At 36.1% G+C, this 18,646-nt stretch overlaps 4 protein-coding genes, 1 non-coding gene and 1 pseudogene across 6 annotated transcripts; 3 read left to right on the top strand and 3 right to left on the bottom strand.

Annotated features, from left to right (window-relative positions):
• Positions 1-891: 891 nt before the first annotated feature.
• Positions 892-5,145, top strand: LOC114187981 (E3 ubiquitin-protein ligase SINAT3-like). Its single transcript, XM_028076446.2, has 3 exons — positions 892-1,447; positions 3,939-4,325; positions 4,540-5,145. Exons 1-3 carry the CDS (start codon positions 1,265-1,267, stop codon positions 4,900-4,902), a joined length of 933 nt encoding a protein of 310 aa, XP_027932247.1. The 5' UTR covers positions 892-1,264; the 3' UTR covers positions 4,903-5,145.
• A 1,287-nt stretch (positions 5,146-6,432) lies between these two features.
• Positions 6,433-9,258, bottom strand: LOC114187783 (phosphatidylinositol 4-kinase gamma 4-like). Its single transcript, XM_028076152.2, has 2 exons — positions 7,320-9,258; positions 6,433-7,184 (listed from the first exon to the last, which is right to left on the bottom strand). The coding sequence occupies exons 1-2, from the start codon at positions 8,724-8,726 to the stop codon at positions 6,798-6,800; spliced, it is 1,794 nt and encodes a 597-aa protein (XP_027931953.1). The 5' UTR covers positions 8,727-9,258; the 3' UTR covers positions 6,433-6,797.
• A 1,570-nt stretch (positions 9,259-10,828) lies between these two features.
• LOC114187373 (Acid phosphatase/vanadium-dependent haloperoxidase-related protein) lies at positions 10,829-14,056 on the bottom strand. 2 transcript variants are annotated; one of them, XM_085674808.1, is made up of 3 exons: positions 13,330-14,056; positions 11,593-11,754; positions 10,829-11,065 (listed from the first exon to the last, which is right to left on the bottom strand). In XM_085674808.1, the coding sequence occupies exons 1-2, from the start codon at positions 13,855-13,857 to the stop codon at positions 11,593-11,595; spliced, it is 690 nt and encodes a 229-aa protein (XP_085530934.1). In that variant the 5' UTR covers positions 13,858-14,056; the 3' UTR covers positions 10,829-11,065. The 2 variants fall into 2 exon arrangements, with proteins under 2 accessions (XP_085530934.1, XP_027931415.2); XM_028075614.2 differs by lacking the exon at positions 10,829-11,065 and having other exon boundaries at positions 11,377-11,754.
• A 183-nt stretch (positions 14,057-14,239) lies between these two features.
• LOC146885891 (uncharacterized) lies at positions 14,240-15,377 on the top strand (annotated as a pseudogene).
• Positions 14,523-14,595, bottom strand: TRNAA-UGC (transfer RNA alanine (anticodon UGC)). The gene has a single exon. It is a non-coding gene; the product is annotated as a tRNA-Ala (tRNA).
• Positions 15,378-15,580: 203 nt separating the features above from the next.
• On the top strand, positions 15,581-18,295 carry LOC114188260 (Cytochrome b561/ferric reductase transmembrane with DOMON related domain-containing protein). The gene is made up of 5 exons (XM_028076839.2): positions 15,581-16,042; positions 16,443-16,836; positions 17,131-17,417; positions 17,556-17,862; positions 17,960-18,295. Exons 1-5 carry the CDS (start codon positions 15,812-15,814, stop codon positions 17,962-17,964), a joined length of 1,224 nt encoding a protein of 407 aa, XP_027932640.2. The 5' UTR covers positions 15,581-15,811; the 3' UTR covers positions 17,965-18,295.
• Positions 18,296-18,646: the final 351 nt, after the last annotated feature.

Raw genomic sequence — 18,646 nt, 5'->3', positions numbered from 1 at the left:
TGTGGCATCCACGCCAAAATAATTGATAGTGCCATAGTGGACCATTGGTATATCCATCCATTCTACACAAAGCTGTAGACCCTCTTTTCTCAATCATTCAAATCAATTTGCGCTCCCTTCAATGGTGCTCACCATCAGATCACACCACATCCTCCACTTCTTAAACGACCCCATTAACTCCCTCATCGTATTAACTATGTCTGTCATGTTTCAAATGACGACACCTCATTCTTCATTTCATAATAACTCCACAAAACAAACTAATATAACAGTAACATAATTCATTCTTCATCATTTTACCTTTTATTTCTCTATCAACTGATAACTTTGTCTTAACTGTCAACTTTACTGGTGTTTTCTGTGAGGTATTTTAACTGAATACTATTTTTTTTTAAATGATTCATTTTTATCGTGTTACGGTTAATTGATTTTAAAGGAATTCAGAACAGCCAAACTGGTAATTTTTATTTCATCAGTCAGTTTGATTTTATTTTAATTTTTTTAATATTTTAGATGTAAAAAGTAGTTTTATGTTCATTTTCTAAAATAAGACGCATATAAAATCGAAGGAATTTTATTATTCAAGATTATATTCTGAAGTCACTTCAGCTTATTTAGTGAGATATGACGCTTAATAATATTTAAATGAAATTTATGGTATTTTATTTTAATCTTTAATTTGGTGTGTGTAAAAAAAAAAAAATACCGTAAAAAGTGGGTGCTGTAAATAAATTTGTATAGCTTGCAGTCTGAGAGTGTGTCACATGTGGAGAAGAGAGAGAAAAATAGTGTGTTTAGCTTGACTATGGCGTGGCACAGCGAAGATTGTGGTTAAAAAAGGTTCCTCATTTACCTGCCCCTTAAATAATAAATCAGTAAAATAAACAAGCACATCACTTGATCTACATTATTCTCTCTCATCATTCTCCAACCTCTACGTTATTCTCCTTCTCCATCTCGATCTCTTTATTGTCTTCTCTCGTCCTGGTTTTCCTTGGGGAATCCTGAAAACCGTTTGATTTTAATCAAAGGGTCCTCAGGATTCGGACACCCATATCTTGTAACACTTCTATGTTGTCTTAGAAGACCAAGGAACCGAAGAAAAGCATCAATTTTTGCAAGCAAACAGCTTCCTTTTCCCCCTTCTTCATGTCTTAAAAAACACACACAACCACCCAGCTGCTGAAGCTCAACCGTCACAACTCACATATGATCCTGATGGCTACCAATTAAGCGTGTTGGTGTTTGTGTTATAAGTGAGAGAATGGAATCGAGTAGCATTGAGAGCAGCACTGTCTCATCGATGACTATGATGGAGGATGATGAACATCCTCATCAGTTTTCTTCAATCTCGAAGCTGCATAACAATGGCCCCACCACTACCAGTGTCCACGACCTTCTTGAATGCCCTGTCTGCACCAACTCGATGTATCCTCCAATCCATCAGGTCTCTTATCTGATCCATTTTTCCTTTTCGGTTTGCTTCCAAAAATTACTTGATTTGGTGGTACTTTGTTTCTTTCCTTATACGTTCTGTCTATGCGATTTGTTGATGCCCATATTTACTTTCCTTTTCTCATTTGGTCCAATAAAAGAGGGTTTTTTTTTTTTTTTTTTCTTTAATGGGCATGTCCAGTATGGAGGGTTTGGATTGTTTTTGTGATAGCATATTGAAGTCTTTCGATCAAGGCCATGTGCGATTGTTGTTGGGAGCTTTCCCCCCTTTTTAATGTGTAGATCTCATATTTTGCTGTAATTTCAGTTTGTATGATTCCGCAAATGAGGGTTGAGGATTTGGTTACTATGATGGGTTACTTTGATCAAAGATTATATCTAGCTAGTCTTTCTTTTCTGAGGTTCTGAGTCCCTTTTCACCTCTTTTTTCTTGTTTGCTTACGGTGATATTAGGATTGGTGATGGGGATGGCAGAATTTGAGAATGGATGTTCTTTTTTCGTTTTCATCTAGGCCTACTCAGGTCAATTTTTTAGACTTACAGAAGGTATGATGAGAAAATATATGGCTATAAAAAGGGCTTAATCATTATCGTCAGGTGTAAACTTTCTCTTGTGTACCTTCGTTTGTCAGCGATTCAAAAATAAGAGAAGAAACTTAGCTGAATTAGTTATTATTAGGCTACACAACTTCTTATTCTTGAGTAGGCAGGACTTTGATCATTGTCACTTGATCAATCCAGTGAACTTAGTTAATTGAGCAGATAAGGATGTTGGAAAGGCATGAATTGAAGAGAAAAACAACGTGTACAGGGTTTGTGGCTTACTGGGCTTGTTTGTTATGTCTGTTCTAAGTCACTATCCCAGAGAATCCTTTTTTGTTGGGATGTGTCGTAGTTTATTCCTTTTATGCACATTGCAGTAAGAAATATGCTACCAACACATATTTTATTATTGGATATTGGTCTATTCTTTAGAAAGCCACTGCTTTCTTTAAGAGGTGACCTATTTTCAAGATAACTAATTTTGACATGTTAAAGAGAGGATTATTGTTAGCATTGCTCATCATAGTAGTTGACTTAGAATTCTATCGTACTGTCCTTCCTGTTTGTAATTTATAATTGGAATCTGGGAGGTTAGTTATCTGTCTTGTCTCATATATTGACATGAATCACATGATTGTTCATAATTGGTTTTGCTACGATATCCTAAAATGAGTATTAATGTCATGAGTTATGAGTTAATGAATGATTAATATGTCCATGATTAAAGTTGTTGGATGCTGCTAATAGGCCAGGAAACCTGACCTTTAATAGGATGTATTGTCATATAGTTGAAGTGACAAGTTCTATAATTTTATTATGGAAGTTGTCACAAGTAATTAAATCCTTGTTTAAGCTTTTCCTTTGGGGTGGTACTGTTGTAGCCCAAAGGAAAATTAGATACGTATCTTGCAAGAAGGAAGGCAAATATTAAATCTTTCTTTTACTCTTTGGCATGCCATTGAAGTCTCTCACTTGAATTGATAAGCAACAACATTGCTGTGAGAACATTCCATTCCAGTTTATTGTTTTAGATGAACGTCTACGAACTTGACTTTTGGATTGTGTTAATTCTCTAAAATGATTTGGTTGAGTTTGAAGTGAAATTCATGATTGGTAATTTTTATACCAAAAGTAAGTTTGTAGTAAAATTTTAGAGCAAACCTCCCTTGAACAAGCTTTTGGGTTGAGTTAAATTCAAGGAACTTTTGAAGAGCTTAGATGGACTTATGTTGTGACAAATACCGTGTTAGTCTATTGTAGAGCTTATGTCAATAATATGTTCATAAGTTTTCGAGGGTAGCATATGAAAACCGCTTACCTTATGACTTGTATGAAAATAGTTTAACCGTGTTTTTTGTTCTACTATATCCACTTTAATGATATTTGTTAAATAAGTGCTTAAATTAAGTTGTTTACTTAAACACACCCTAATATAGTATTAGAGCAATCTTGATTTTGGTGAATAACATCCAGATCTAATTTTTATGCACAAACGCAGGTGTCGCCCGGGTGTTTGTTTGAGATATTACAGCACACATCCAAATATGCAGTTATTAATTTATAGTGAAAATTGACTGAATGGAAAAAATAAATAAAAGGAGCAGGTGGTACTTTCTGTTTTTGCAGAGTGAACTGGTGTTAGTAAATTCAGTATCTGAAGCAATGATTTCCCTTCATTCATCACGAGTCATGTGAGACATCTTGCATATTTACCAAAAATATTATCAATCAAATCTGGTGTTATCTTAAGTTCTGTCATTATAATGTGAGGAATAGAATGAGCATATTGTACATAACATTGTCTTCTGCGATTTGGTTATAGTATTGTTTCAGTATATTGAAACCTTCTGCCCAAGTCCTTTGTATAGATAACTAGATATAGTTGAATAATGATGCTAACAAAACAGTGATTGATTCTTGAAACAAATTTTACCATGCAGTGTCACAACGGGCACACACTTTGTTCAACTTGCAAGACAAGGGTACACAACCGATGCCCAACTTGCAGACAGGAGCTGGGAGATATAAGGTGTTTGGCATTAGAGAAGATAGCAGAATCACTTGAACTGCCATGTAGATATATCTCTCTTGGGTGTCCAGAGATATTTCCTTATTACAGCAAACTCAAACATGAGGCTATTTGTAACTTCAGACCATATAACTGCCCTTATGCCGGGTCAGACTGTTCTGTGGTTGGGGATATTCCATGCCTTGTTGCTCATTTAAGGGATGACCACAGGGTTGATATGCATTCTGGATGCACTTTCAACCATCGCTATGTAAAGTCTAATCCCATGGAAGTGGAAAATGCTACATGGATGCTAACGGTATCTTTAAAAAATTCTGCATGTGTTTCTCTAGAACTTGATGTCATATTCCTTCATTCCATGCACAACCACAACTGCATTTTGCACTTGTTGATATCAGAGACGGATTCGGTGACTTTTTCTTTTCTTGGGAAAAGTCTACTTCAGTTACTGAATCTGTTCCTGATGAAATCCCATCCATATTGTTTGGTTAACTCATTTTTGTTTGTGTTAGGTTTTCCATTGTTTTGGGCAATATTTTTGCCTCCATTTTGAGGCCTTCCAGCTAGGCATGGCGCCGGTGTACATGGCATTCCTCCGATTCATGGGTGACGAAAGAGAGGCGAGAAACTACAGCTACAGTTTGGAGGTGGGTGGAAATGGACGAAAACTAACCTTTGAGGGGAGTCCAAGAAGCATTAGAGATAGCCATAAGAAAGTGAGAGACAGTCACGATGGTCTCATCATTTACCGCAACATGGCGCTTTTCTTCTCAGGTGGAGACAGGAAAGAGTTGAAGCTACGAGTAACAGGAAGGATATGGAAAGAACAGCAAAACCCTGAAGGTGGAGTGTGCATACCCAACCTCTGTAGCTAGGTTGTTGCATCTTCTCTTTAATGCTTTTTCTTTCTGTAGATAATTTGACAAGTCTTAATCTTTGACTGGTGAATGTTTATGGCAATTTCAACTTCCAAACAAAATAATAAAAAAAAAAACAACTAAGTTCTAACCAATGTACTTGTCGGATATTTGGTCTCTGCGTGTATGTATCATATGCTAATGATCACTTGAGTTTTTATGTAAGTATTGAATTTTCAGAATCAATGTGCTTTGGAGTTATGCTTCTCTTTCTATTTAAATCAGGAATGGATCAGAATCAATGGCGAGCAACTCCGAGATAGCAAATTTGAACCTTTTGAATCCACAAAAGAAAATTGTGCATGTGAAAAATAATTTAGATAATACTGCGAAAGGGTTACTACTACTTTTTTGACATTAAAATATCTTTATGCACAAGGGTTACAAAATTTGCAAAGAAATAATAATATTAATGCGCACGTCCGCAAGATAACACCCTTCGCAAGCTTTTATATTTTTGAAGCTGGTGTTAGATTGTATACGTATAGTATATTATATAGTGAAAATAAATAACTATTACAACTGAAAAAGTGCTGCTTGAAAATACAACTGAAAAACAATTGTTGTATTTCAAGCTAAAACAAGTCATGGTAACGTCAATTGCATTACGCTGTTGGGAATCTTAATTCGAGGTATCCCTTTAATTTGAGCAATTATTGTGCAAATGTGATTCCAGCGATGCGTTCATAAATCCCTTAAAAACCTCTGGGATTTTTAGGTTGTCATTAGTACGGTATGGAAGAGAAGAGAGCTTAGAAGCCTTGCTCAAATTAAAGTAGAGCTAAAAATGAAAGAGGAATAGTTGATACTAGACTTTGCATTAGATAACAACACCAAACAAAGTTATGTAAAATTAACTAACTTAATTGTTTATCTATGTAACATAATTAGGGTTAAATATAATTTTAATTCATAAATTTGAATGTAAAATTGAAATTAGTCATAAAAGTTCATATTTTGATTTTCAAACATTAAAAATAAATAGATATAAATAGTCTTTTTAAGTTAATAACATTAATCTTTTAAAATTTGGTATATTTCAAGTGACATTTGAACTGAAAAATGTTAAAACAATCAAACACAATAAAAAATTACATTTAACACTTAAAAAAATCTAACACAATTGATTTAAAAAGATTATATCCCTCTTAACCAAAATATATTTAACTTTTTAAGTAAACATATCTAAAAGAGATATTCATGTGCCTATAAAACAACTATATAGTTATGTATAACTTTTTTAACCAGAACACTATACATCATAATATGATGCAGTGGAAAAAATAATTAACTTTTGAAATATTTGAAATTTAGAAAATGTGAGATATTTCATGACAATTTTCAATTCGATGATTTGATTAATAAAATTTACATTTTTGTGAAAAGATATCGAGAATTCTAAATGTTTTTAAAGACAATAACCCATGTCCACACACACGGTTGGATAGAAAATAACAACACATACTTAGTTATACCGAATCCAAAATCTGTAAAAAAAAAAACTTCATTTTCCACATTCCCAATTTTCACACTCCTAACAAGCACAACCTTGCAGTTGAAACAAGACAACACGTTACGGTACAAAGAATTTCACACTGCAATTCAAATGAAGACGGGTAGTCTGCTATTCTTAGAATTCAAATTTAATAAAGGAATCAACAACAAACTTGAAAGAATTTGTTAACGGCAGGAAACTACCAAACAATAAAACCTAAGAAGTTAAGCTAAGAACGGTTTTACAATCGAACCAAAGAAAATAGACTTCCTTTGTCAAGAACTAAAAATCCAACTATTTGAGCTTTACATATGCACACAGTATGTACCTGCTGCTACTATTGCAGAAATGCATGCTATTATAAACGAGATCTGACAATCTCAGCGAGGCGCAGATCCATGATTTGGGAAACAGCATCCAGCAATGTAGCTTCACTTGTGCCAGGAAGAACAGAATCCAGTGCTTCTTGTATTATTTCTTCAATCACAGACTCCTTGTTCAAGGATTCCCTGCACATCATGCTTCCAATGGTGAAGGGGGTCAACCCTCTTTCTACCCCTTTCTTCAAAAGCATGGTTGAGATCCTGAGAGTGCGAGCACATTCAACCGGCAGATCCCATCCGTGAAATTTTAAAAGGGCAATATCTTCTTCAGCATCCAGTGACTTTATGTACTCAATAGTTTCTGGGGAGTATGGCTGGCAAGCTTGGGGCCAGTAAAGCCACTCAAAGGTACAATCTTCAAACTGTTGTAATGACAAATAGGTCAATTGATGCAATATAGATATATGGTGACAAGGCAAAGACAGGGAAAATATAAGAATATAGAAGTATAACTTCATGCACTGAAACACAAAAAGATCATAAAATAAGATGCTTACGCTTGTAGGCAAGCAGTATCCATGATCAATTGGAATCAGAACAGACTGGTTGTTGCTTTCCTCTTTGCTGATCAAAATATTCCCAGCATGCCGATCTGCATTTGCCAGTCTTATGTCCAGAACAGAAATTTTATGTACTTCCTTTACTGGGAAAGCCCCAGGGCCCATATCTTCACAACTTCCACTATTTTCTGTGAACATTTGCAAGGAACCAATCTTAGGAGTCAATTCTCTAGGATAGTTAAATGCTTTATGCAAGCACTTGGTCATCAATGTTGGAGGGACACCTGCAAAGCCTGTCTCATCACCAAATAATTTGCGGCGCCCACTCAATGGATGATCTAGAACATAGGCTGCAACTTCCCTGAATGCACCTTGACCAACCCTTGTACCCTTTTTTAAGCCTTCACCATCTAATGACAATGGAAGACCTCGAGGGTTATTCACGGCCATTGGTTCTTCGTCAATAGGCTTAAAAACAGACACATACTTTTGCCCCGCTGAATCAAGCATAAAGTAAGCTCCTCCTGTACCCTCTGCAGATCTGATTGGATATTTTCCACTGTCAAGTCCATCATATGTAGAATTCACCATATTCCAAATAGATTGAGCTAATTCAATTTTAGGGTTAATAATAACCGGCTCCAAAATAAAATCTCTGTCGGGAGGCTTTCTCGGCACAGTTCTTTGAATGGCATCAGACTTTCTAATAATATCTTCTTTACCAACATCATAATTCCTCCTGCATGTCTCTCCATTGACATCGTTTTTCTTCTCATCAGTCAAATCTGTTGCTAAAATGGACAACTCAAGGGGTCTCCTCTGAATTTTAACATTCTTTTTTCTCACAAACAGGTGTACCACAGCATCATTATGCTTGCAGCAGATATCATCAATAAGCCTCTGGTCATCAAGCCTTTCCCCATTGCACACAAGCTCCTGTTCCTCAGGATCATCAAACTGTTTCTCTCTTTTGGCAATTCGCCGCTTTATGTACCTAACATCCCGACCTCTTTCAACCTGAAACGAGAACTCCTTCCCGCTAGAAGTTTTCACATTGATGACCTGAACATCTGACAGTTTGATTATCAAATGCAAAACATTTCCACCGGTTACTCCATAGTCCTTGAGCAGAGAATCACTCCGCGCGAGTTCTCGGCCAGCATAAACCAACTTCTGCTTGTTTGTTAAAAATGGAAGGCTTTCACACCTTTGGATTTTGAACTTCACAGACTCAATGGTATCCCATTCCATAACACGGATTGGAGTCAACGAACCAGAAAAGGAGAGATATATGAAAATAGATTTATCTTCCAAAGACAAGTGTGACGGGAAAGGGAATGCCTTTGGTGACAACAATGGCTCAGGGGGAACCACGCTAAGAGTACTGACACCGGCTGAAGACATTTTCACTATGGGTATTGAACAAGAGAATGAACACAGAACAGATCAAGCTAAAAACTAAGAACTGCACAACTAAAACCCTAAAAAATTAACAAAAATACTGTCATTTTTTTGTACAATAGGCTACCCAAAGTGATATTTAGAATTTACACCCCTACCCAGGCCAATAAGCAAGCTGAAACAACAATTTTTTACAACATGGTACAATCTTTCGAAAGGAAAGATGAATAGATCCAAACCCCAATGCACTAATTCCATTTCCTCATTTGGGAACCCTAATATTTCTTAAAGCAGAACAAATCCCAAATGGTGTAAATCTGAACCAGCGAAGAAAAAACTCAAAACAGAAAGAAAAAGATGGCGGATTCTTACCGCCCAGAAGATGATGAAAACGAGACCAGAGATCACAGGCTTTTCAGTAACAACATCAAAAGGAAGTTAACAAAAAGACGCAACGGGTTATTGAATTGAAGCTTGAATTGAAGGCAGGAAGAAGTGGTGATTATGAATTACGAACTCAATTATCAGAAATGGGTTGCTGTTGACTCTGACAGAAGGAGAAAGCGAGAATGAGAGAGAGAAAGAGAGAGATAAAATATCGTATAAACGCGTGTAGCCGCCTGGTATAGGATACGGAGTAGAAAGGTTTGTTGACGAAAGAAAAAAGAGTGGGCATCAACTAAAAATGTGGTTTGATACGTACACGTACGCGTATGTATACAGGTAGGAAGAAGAAAATAGAATAAGGTTGGTGAGTGACTTTACAGTGACATGGCGTAACCAACCAACACGAGACGCGTTGATAAGTAATCTGACGTGGATATGCGTAGGAGGGTTGAGATGAAAGCAAGTTCTTTTGTGTTTGTATTTGTTTTTACTTGTACGTATTTAAAAATAGATAATTGCATGTCTTATTTCAGTAATAAAATGAAGGTGCATGAATGTTGCAAGCAAGGTTTTTAAAGGCTTCCCTTATTCTATTGTACTTACTCACTACCACTCTCAATGTTTCTTTTAAGCATTTATTTTACTTTTTGGTCTGCTACCATCTCCTCCCACTCAATGAACCTTCCTTTGTTAGACACCACAAACTTTCATAACGGTCCTTTCTCAACATAATCAATTTATATTCATATATTTAAACAAGCTTCTCCAATCACTGTTTTTGCAAGAAAAAATAATTAACTTATATATGAACTCGTACCATTTTGCACTAGTCTACATTAAAAACACTTAAAAAGGATTTTATGAAAAAAGTTTATTCGATATTTTTTCATATTCTTGTATCTTTACCAGATCACTCACAAATGTCACTGCTTTATTGCATTTACTGCATTTGAGCTGTTAGCTGTTAAACGTGTTCTAGTTCAAACATCATGTGATATGTTAGAAAATTTTAAATAACTAAAATAAAAAATATTAATTTATTTTTAAAATTTGGATATAAAAATACATTAAAATTTATGATAGACAAAATTCAGTTAAAATCATACTTAATAATTTTTTTCATCCTCTCAAAAAAACATTTTTAAATGTGTTTATATGAAACAATATAAATTATGTTTTAAAACAGTAAAAACTTATAATTATGTTGTTCTTCTTTGTTACATATGAACAAAATATCCTTCTCTCTAAGAGAGTAACAAATAAATAGACACCGAATATAAAGTCAAGGAATATCAAACAATTTACTGGTGATACATAATCGAACTCTCTAGAATCTAGGGTGCATAATGCAGGGTTTCCTCTGCAACATGACATTAATTTTGTCTTCTTAATAATATCAAAATGATTTACTAAATGTTAGTAACAAAGAGTCAATATAAGTGATAATCCGAACCAAAACGTTTACCCATTGAATAGACTTTTGAGTCATTATAAGCAAGCACATATTATGTAATACAAAAAAGTATTTCAGTAATATTTTAAGGTATAATTTATTTCAATAATTCCATGCCAAACTTCAAACAATAGTAAGACTTGGATATAATTATTTTCAAACTTTTGAAACTAGAATGCATCTTAAAATTAGCTCAATTCTAAACTCGAATATATCGTAAGCTATATTAAATTGTTCTTCACGAGTTCATGTAAAATACTTTAGAAAATTACATCAAATACTTTAAAAATTGTAAAAATTACAACTAATAACTTCTATCTGACGTGAAAAATTAGGTCAAGTGGGCCTATTATAATGTGTCAGAATTCGCTGTAAAATTGATTTGTTGATTTCCAACTTTCTGTCTTTGGATAGAGTTGTACAAGAGGGACATGCAAATGGGCGTCCCTTCAATCCGCAATTCTACCATTTGCTGACTCATTTGATTATTTTATCAAATGAACTTTAGACAGCAAGACATATGAACAAACAAGCACAAAACAAAGATAGTTCAACATACTACCATAATGTATCATCTTATGATGTTAGTGTAAAGTTTAATGTAATAATTATGACAAATTATTATTGTTATCATTTACTTAAATATGTCAATCTCAAAAGACTTTTTAACTGATAAACTCCTCTTTTTAACTAAATAAGTAAGAATTTCTTGTCATAGCTCCACAAGGCTTGAAGTAGACTAGGTTATAAATTTGCTCGCAAGAGTTTTAACAGGGTTTTATGGATAAAGTAGGAAGGTAAACATTCAAAAAGGGGTGCAAGGTCGATGTCTCCAGGATTTTATTTCATTTGGAATGTAATGGTGAGCCTTCAAGTGTAAGAAACTGAAGGAAAAAAAATGTCATTTACATCTGCTGAAGTTTATATTTTGTCCTTAGATACAGTGAAGTGATTAAGAAGGTCATGTCATGTACATCAGGACAAACAATGATATCAATAAAGTTTGACCAAAAATGGCAATGGAATCACCTAAACTCCCACTACAGAAGCTTGACAGCAGAAACAAGCTACTAAAAAGCCAAGCAGAGCACCAGCAAAGACTTGAGATGGAGTGTGACCAAGAAGTTCCTTCAGCTTCCTTTCACTCATTGGATGCCCTTGAAACAGGTCAGCTACAATCAAATTAAGCACCTGTGTGGATCCACACAGTTTTCTGGTCAAACATTTTCTTCCAAAGCATAAGTTAAACACTATCAAATTACTACATAGATAATGAACAATGAGAACCGATTAAGTTAGATATCTTTCTAAATTGACGAACAATAAAGATAAAGACAGATTGGAGCATGCAGACTAAAAAATGTAAGTGATGGCTTCTAGATTTTTGCCATCTTCAATAAACTTCAACAAGGAATGCTTAAAATCTGCACAGGCCCGACAAGAATAGTTCAAAATCACGATTTTAATATTGATTGTTAGACTTCTACGAGCCATAAAATTTTAGAACACTGTTCTCACAGTTCTATCTTGCACCTCAGGTCAAGATTTTGTCACTTCTCTTTTGCCTTTCTTGTCTATGTTGAAGGCTCCATCTCTTAATTCAAAGGCATCATTTTCTCACTTCTCTCACAAATATGTTCTCTGCTCTCGTATTTGAGGACAAAAAGGGAGACTCTCTCTCTTGATATGCTGTGTGTGATATAAATTGTATTCTTGCATCTGATATAATTGTTTTATTGTGTCTCATTAATTTCGATATGACGTGAAAAACTAAGGGCATCTCCATTGCAGGGCATACAGAGAGAGTCATAAGTTTAAGACTTGGGTCTTATAAGACTACAATTTGGAGTCATTTATAGGTATTTTAATTTTTTTTTTATATAAACTAAACTCTTACCAAAAGTCAAGTTTTTGGAGATTTGACGAGTTTACACAAGTCTTCATTTTACAATATCGCCAAGGTGTACAAGTGTAAATTTGCATATAAATATCAACATCATACTATACTTTCAGCTCGTTTGCAATTCAGGTAAAAATAGTACGTAGCATTATAGTGACACACTCAAAATGTCAACGGCGTACAACTTTGCAGAGCAAGCATTAACGGAGAATCAGCTATTTTTAGTGGCGTAACAAAACCTAGCTAGATGGCAGTGATCTAAGCTTAGTTTTGGGCTTACAAAATCCTCTAAAACCTCATGTTAACATTCACCAAGAGTCCAAGATAGCAGCAAACCAAATATTTGTAAATCCATAAGTCAATTCTTTCAACCCTTAAAATTAAAGTTCCATTTCGACAGAAAACATAGGTACACTAAAGGATAATGTCTCTGATGTGAACATAATATATACATTTGCATCCACTAAGGTTGTGTTTGGACAGGTATTTGCTAATTTGGTCCTTCCTGAATCACACATTTGAGAACCAAACATGCGCTGTGGAATGTGCCAAAGAGTTTGTCTGCACTACGCATAATCAAGCTCGGGAAAATCGAATGTGATTTTGGCCCCAACATCAATACAAGAAGCTTAAAATCTGTTTACAAGCAAGGGCCAAATACTGCCACATATTGGGTTGGGACGCTTAGTATCATCGAGTATGGCATCAAACTTCGTAGTATGAATTGGGACTCTAAGTATGTGTTCGGATAATGATTCAAATTTTATCTCAAGTTCACATCAATTTCCCAACAGCAACACAGTATTATCAGCAGACCAAAAGGCTAACTAAATAATTATCAAACAGGAATTGTCGGAGGCAGTTACCTGAGCTTGCATGCCGGCATGTCTCCTAACGCCGATTGCATCATACATGACAATAAGACTGAACCCCAAACACACCGGAAAGAGGGAATCGGCGACGCCGTGGCAGATAGCGACGGAGGTGGTGAGGGCGGTGCAGAGGGCGGAGTGCGAAGACGGCATTCCCCCGGACGCAAAGAGGAGCCTGAAATCCCATTTCCTGACGAAGAAGAAATTGAGTAACACCTTAAAGGACTGCGCTATGAGCCACGCTAGCAACCCCGAAACGAAGGTGGGGTTTGCCGCCAACGTGGCGACGAAGGGACTAATCCGAAGCTTGGCGTTGGCGGTGACGCTGCTGAGCAGAGCCACGCCCAACCCTCCGCTCTGCAAGCAACCGTGGCCGCTGCTACGGGGCTGCAAAGCACTCACCTTCTTTACGGTTTGAGCAAGTTTTCTGTGTGAAGGGGGTGCGAAAAGAGTGAGGGAGGTGAAGGGACGAGTGCAATGGAATGATGGGAGTGTGGGTGTTAGAGAGAGGAGAGAGTCCATGAGTTGGAGTTTGTGTGATTTGGAAGTTCAGTCAGCATTGCAGAGAGTTATAGAAGGAAAGAAGAAAACATATTGGTTCTTCTTCTTCATCATCTTCGCAGGAACAGCATCGGAGGGAACTTGAAACTGCGTTTTCAGGGGGATAAGAAAGCCTGCAGTGTAGGGTACCCTTTTGTCTCTCTTTTTATCTCCTGCTCCGAATGATTTAATGGACAAATTTGGTATATTCCTTTCCTGATAACAAATGCTATTAAGCTTTCTTTACCTGAGATATACACCTATGTTAAATTTTTAAAAGGATCATTTTTTTTTATATCAACCTTAAAAAAGGATTTCAAAAAAACCAATTTCTAGCTACTTGGCCCCCATGAAACAATACTTGACTTTCCAAGAGGAACTAGAGATTACTTGTTGTTTCTTAATTCTTCAGGAATTGGTAACTTCCCAACAGCACAAACCACCCAATGAAATATCCACATGTGGACAACTTGTGCAATTATTCTTACACCAATCACATAGTTGCAACTCATAATAATTATGGAAAACATGTTCTTGTCCTATGTTAACCATTCAAGTATATGAATACTAACATAGTATGTCTCAATCAGAACATAAAACTTATTCCTCATGAAAATATAAGTTGAAAGTCAGAAAATTACATTAAATGGAGATGCAGGGAATCGAACCCTGTACCTCTCGCATGCAAAGCGAGCGCTCTACCATATGAGCTACATCCCCTACATTTTCTATACCAAGATATGTTTAATTTGATTATAAAACTAGATTTGTATGAAACATCAAACGTTGCAGCTGTCTTTCCATCATGTTCCATTTTGTAGAGTCCAGAACTGAAGATCCATCAAAATATTGCCATATTATGAAAATATTGATTTCTCTTTAGTTGTTTGCAAATATGAAAACTATGCAAGGTTGCTCAACTTGCTAAATCTCAATACTGAGATCTGTAGTGGTGGCAAGAAATTTGGATGGGAAAACAAAAGGGTTGGGGTCTATGTAAAAAGAAAGGATGAGAAAGTATCAGTTAGATCTCTAAAGCATTCTGTAGGTAAAGGCATGGAAGTGACTACGCTTTCCAAGAATGACGAAACTGATAAGAGAGCTGGGGTCAGAGACGGTAGTAGCAGAAAAATGGGTAAGAGTAAGTGGGTTGCCAAGTTTGATGAGGAAAGTGTTGAGGAGCATGCATATATTCAGGGTTCCCCAGATTGACATGTTGTGGAATCAACATTGCAGCTTTCAAATACTGCTAGAAAAGAGTTATGTCTTTGTTGTCAAAGTGCTTAAAATGCTGCGAATGAGAATAATACAGTGCGTGGTTTGTGTTGATTAGAGCTTTTAGGAAAACAAATTGTTCTTTATTAAAAGCTGTAACAGTATTTGTAAGTTGTTTTAGATACAGTTGATCCAAATACACACAGAGGATTTGATCGGTATGAATAGTATATGAAGTTGTCTATTGTTTTCCTTCTAGAGCAATCTTTTTGAGCTATTTGGTAACTGGCTTCAGCCTTTTTTACTTCCTATTTTGCTAAATAGTGTTAACTTTTTTCTGTTCTATCTTGTTTCTGAAGCAAAGCCTTTCCTCCATCTTCCCCAGATAAGATAGCTATACAAAAGTTAAGTTGCACAGAAATTTGAAATTTAGAATATATATTTGAGTATATTTACCACTGCTCATAGAAAGGCGAGTAAAAAGCTCCAATCCTATCAAAGAATGCAGTTGAATGTAGTGTTCTCAAGAATAGAAGGGGGTGATGATTACCTCTCGGTACCAACTACTATCCCCACCCACCAAGCCAACAACCAAATTCGAACCTTCAAACGCAAGAGACTAACACCTCTCAACTGTCTTGTTAGACCCTCATATTCATATTTCCTTCTTATTCTTGACCTTGGTAACCACAATTGTTGTAGCCTTGGATCCAGTCTATGAATGGCAAAGCTAAGATCTTGGACTCAGATATGGCGTTCTATTGTCGGAATGTGCATTCTGAATTTTGTTTTGAACTTCAAGATCGTAACGTTAGCTGATGACACTGGAAGTAACAGTATTGTATCAGAAGGTGACTGCAAGAACACAAATTATCAGATTTTCCTCCCTCCACCATATCAGAATATATCCTCCACCATTTGCAAACCTGTTTGGCATTCATACGAATTGAGGGTAAGTTCAAGCTGAACTACAATTCTAATGCTTGGTTGTAGGATCTATTCATTTGCTTGCTCTTTTTATCTTAAGAAACCGTACACTTGTTGAAAATAGTATACACTGTGATCTGTTCTTTGGTAATGCGTGGCCTCGTTTTTCATGAGTTTAATTTAATAGCCATGCACATTAATCAATAAAAAAAAAACAATCTTTGCTATAATTCTAAAGATAATCATTATGAAACCAATCAACAAACAAGTTTACCATTTGACAGATTGTTCAGTTTGTGATAATTTGTTTTAAATAATTTTAGAACTGCCGGATTCTATGAAGTAAAACCTATGTTCCTGCAAATTATTGATTTCTCATAATTTGAATGTCATGATTGCTCATTTGCCTTTAATTTGCGTTGCAGTACACCAAAACAGGTGATACAACAACTATCATATTATCTGCTCCCTACACAGTTGGATGGGTGGGAATTGGATTTTCCAGGGATGGCATGATGGCTGGTTCCAGTGCGATGGTAGGATGGGTTAACAAACATGGTCATGCAAAAGTGAAGCAATTTTATCTAAGGGGTAGAAGGCAATCAGAAGTAATTGTAGACAAAGGTGAACTGCCTCTGAATACTGTACCAGCTGCAGTGGCAACAAACGGAGCTGAAATTTATATAGCTTTTCAGCTACAAGCGACAACTCCATTTGGGAAGCAACCGATTTTATTGGCTTTCAGTACTAAACGTCCACTGAACCATCATCTATCAAAACATGAAGACAAAACAGCGGTTATATTTGATTTTTCTTCGGGTGTGTGCAAAATCAGACGTGCCACTTTACTTCATAATTAATTATGCTTTGTTGCATAAGCATTTGAATAAAGCCTGGTTCATAAATCACTTTAATTGATGTTTTAGCAAGTTAGTTTGAACAAGTCCATTTTTTTTTTCTACTTTTAGGATCCAAAGTGGACAACATTCATAAACTGGAATTAGGGTTTATTCAAATGTCTTTTTCATATGACGTGATTTAACTTGCGTAGCGTGTACTGTATGATAGAAAATTTCCAGAAAAGAAATTTGACATTGATACTTGTTGTGGCAGGTTCTACGGGCCCGGTATCGAATGGGTTGATTCAGATAAGAAAGAGCCATGGAATAGTGGGTGTAATAGGGTGGGGCTTAATCCTCCCTGTGGGGGCAATTATTGCTAGGTACTTCAGGCACAAGGATCCCCTATGGTTCTACCTCCACTCAGTCATTCAATTCGTGGGATTTGCGTTTGGTCTTGCCACAGTCCTTCTTGGATTACAACTCTATAGAAGTGTGCATGTTCACATACCAGCTCACAGAGGCATAGGCATCTTTGTCCTTGTCCTAAGTATTCTTCAGGTAACAATATTTTTGAAGTTCTATTAATTAGTAAAGAAAGTCTTTGACTTGCATAAAATTTAGCTTGATGCTTAAGATATATGCTTTCCATCTAATGTAGAAATTGAACTGACATTTTAAGCTGTGGTTTGGGTTCAGATATTGGCATTTTTCTTGAGGCCAGACAAGGATTCCAAGTTTAGAAACATTTGGAATTTGTATCACAGTTGGTTTGGAAGAATGGCGCTTTTCTTTGCAGCCTTGAATATAGTGTTGGGGATGCGAGCTGCTGGTGCAGGGAATGATTGGAAGATAGGCTATGGATTCCTTGTTAGCATTATACTTGTGGCAGTTATCGTTCTCGAAGTAATGGCGTATTTGAAAAGGTCACAAAAACGTTCTCTTCCTCACACTTTCCAAATGGACTCAGTTGGAGAAGCAACCTTTCCAACCAATCTTGCTAAAGGTACGTGCGATTTTCCCTTGTTTCATACTACTTCATCTGTTTACTGAAATTTATGCTGAAGAGCCAGCTTATTATGTGTGATACTTTCTTGAACCAGGGTGAATGTGTTTGCTCCCAGTTTTGTTTGCACTTCTACAAGTTGTGTCAATTGTCGCAGTCAGCCAATTCAGACTAAACCTCATTCACCCTGCTACATGTGAACTGAGATGGAGCTTTCTTGGTGTAGATAGATATTTTAGCCACCTAGAAGTTTGCCAAGATGGACATTCCTAACGTTTGTCTTCTTCCTCAAGTGAACCTGTTACTTGAGATTGAACCTTTTTGCTTTCTTCATTGGGTCTTCATGATCAGGAACATGATGCCCACGTTTACATTTATATTGTTACTCTTCTGTGAAAATGTGTTGAAATTTACGGATCGGAGTTTGGTGAGTGATCATCTCTTGATTAAATGGGGACATAGTTCCGTAACACAGGTATCGCTTTTGTTAGAAATATGAAACCTTCAAGCCGTCGATTTTCCAAGACACGACTTTGCAATCTGTTCTTCAAACTGGCAGGAATGGGTTTTGCTGTAGTCCCAGCTGTACGCCTAAAAAAATCAACAATGGATTGGCAGGAAAATTAGAAATTGACACCTTGGCAATAAATAACTCGCTATAAAATGACCTTAAAATTGATAGATTAATATTTTTGAACACTTGATTAATACCTCGTTTATTATAACTCATCATATCATATCGCTCATCTACCAATCTGTTTCTATTCTATTCTTTTTCTCTCCA

The sequence above is a fragment of the Vigna unguiculata genome, chromosome 6 (assembly GCF_037176805.1).
Source record: "Vigna unguiculata cultivar grain cowpea cultivar isolate G323 ecotype 2 chromosome 6, ASM3717680v1, whole genome shotgun sequence".
In the NCBI taxonomy this organism is placed as follows: Eukaryota; Viridiplantae; Streptophyta; class Magnoliopsida; order Fabales; family Fabaceae; genus Vigna; species Vigna unguiculata.
This window is presented reverse-complemented; position numbering and strand designations above follow the sequence as displayed.

What these genes read in the sequence shown, in the direction of transcription:
- LOC114187981 (XM_028076446.2), top strand. Translation starts at nt 1,265, where the DNA reads ATGGAATCGAGTAGCATTGAGAGCAGCACTGTCTCATCGATGACTATG. An exon ending in TGTATCCTCCAATCCATCAG is followed by an intron (nt 1,448 to 3,938) that starts GTCTCTTATCTG and finishes TTTACCATGCAG; the next exon opens with TGTCACAACGGGCACACACT. An exon ending in ATGCTACATGGATGCTAACG is followed by an intron (nt 4,326 to 4,539) that starts GTATCTTTAAAA and finishes TGTTTGTGTTAG; the next exon opens with GTTTTCCATTGTTTTGGGCA.
- LOC114187783 (XM_028076152.2), bottom strand. Translation starts at nt 8,726, where the DNA reads ATGTCTTCAGCCGGTGTCAGTACTCTTAGCGTGGTTCCCCCTGAGCCA. An exon ending in GATACTGCTTGCCTACAAGC is followed by an intron (nt 7,185 to 7,319) that starts GTAAGCATCTTA and finishes TCATTACAACAG; the next exon opens with TTTGAAGATTGTACCTTTGA.
- LOC114187373 (XM_085674808.1), bottom strand. Translation starts at nt 13,857, where the DNA reads ATGGACTCTCTCCTCTCTCTAACACCCACACTCCCATCATTCCATTGC. An exon ending in ATGCCGGCATGCAAGCTCAG is followed by an intron (nt 11,755 to 13,329) that starts GTAACTGCCTCC and finishes GGATCCACACAG; the next exon opens with GTGCTTAATTTGATTGTAGC.
- LOC114188260 (XM_028076839.2), top strand. Translation starts at nt 15,812, where the DNA reads ATGGCAAAGCTAAGATCTTGGACTCAGATATGGCGTTCTATTGTCGGA. An exon ending in GGCATTCATACGAATTGAGG is followed by an intron (nt 16,043 to 16,442) that starts GTAAGTTCAAGC and finishes TTTGCGTTGCAG; the next exon opens with TACACCAAAACAGGTGATAC. An exon ending in TATATTTGATTTTTCTTCGG is followed by an intron (nt 16,837 to 17,130) that starts GTGTGTGCAAAA and finishes TTGTTGTGGCAG; the next exon opens with GTTCTACGGGCCCGGTATCG.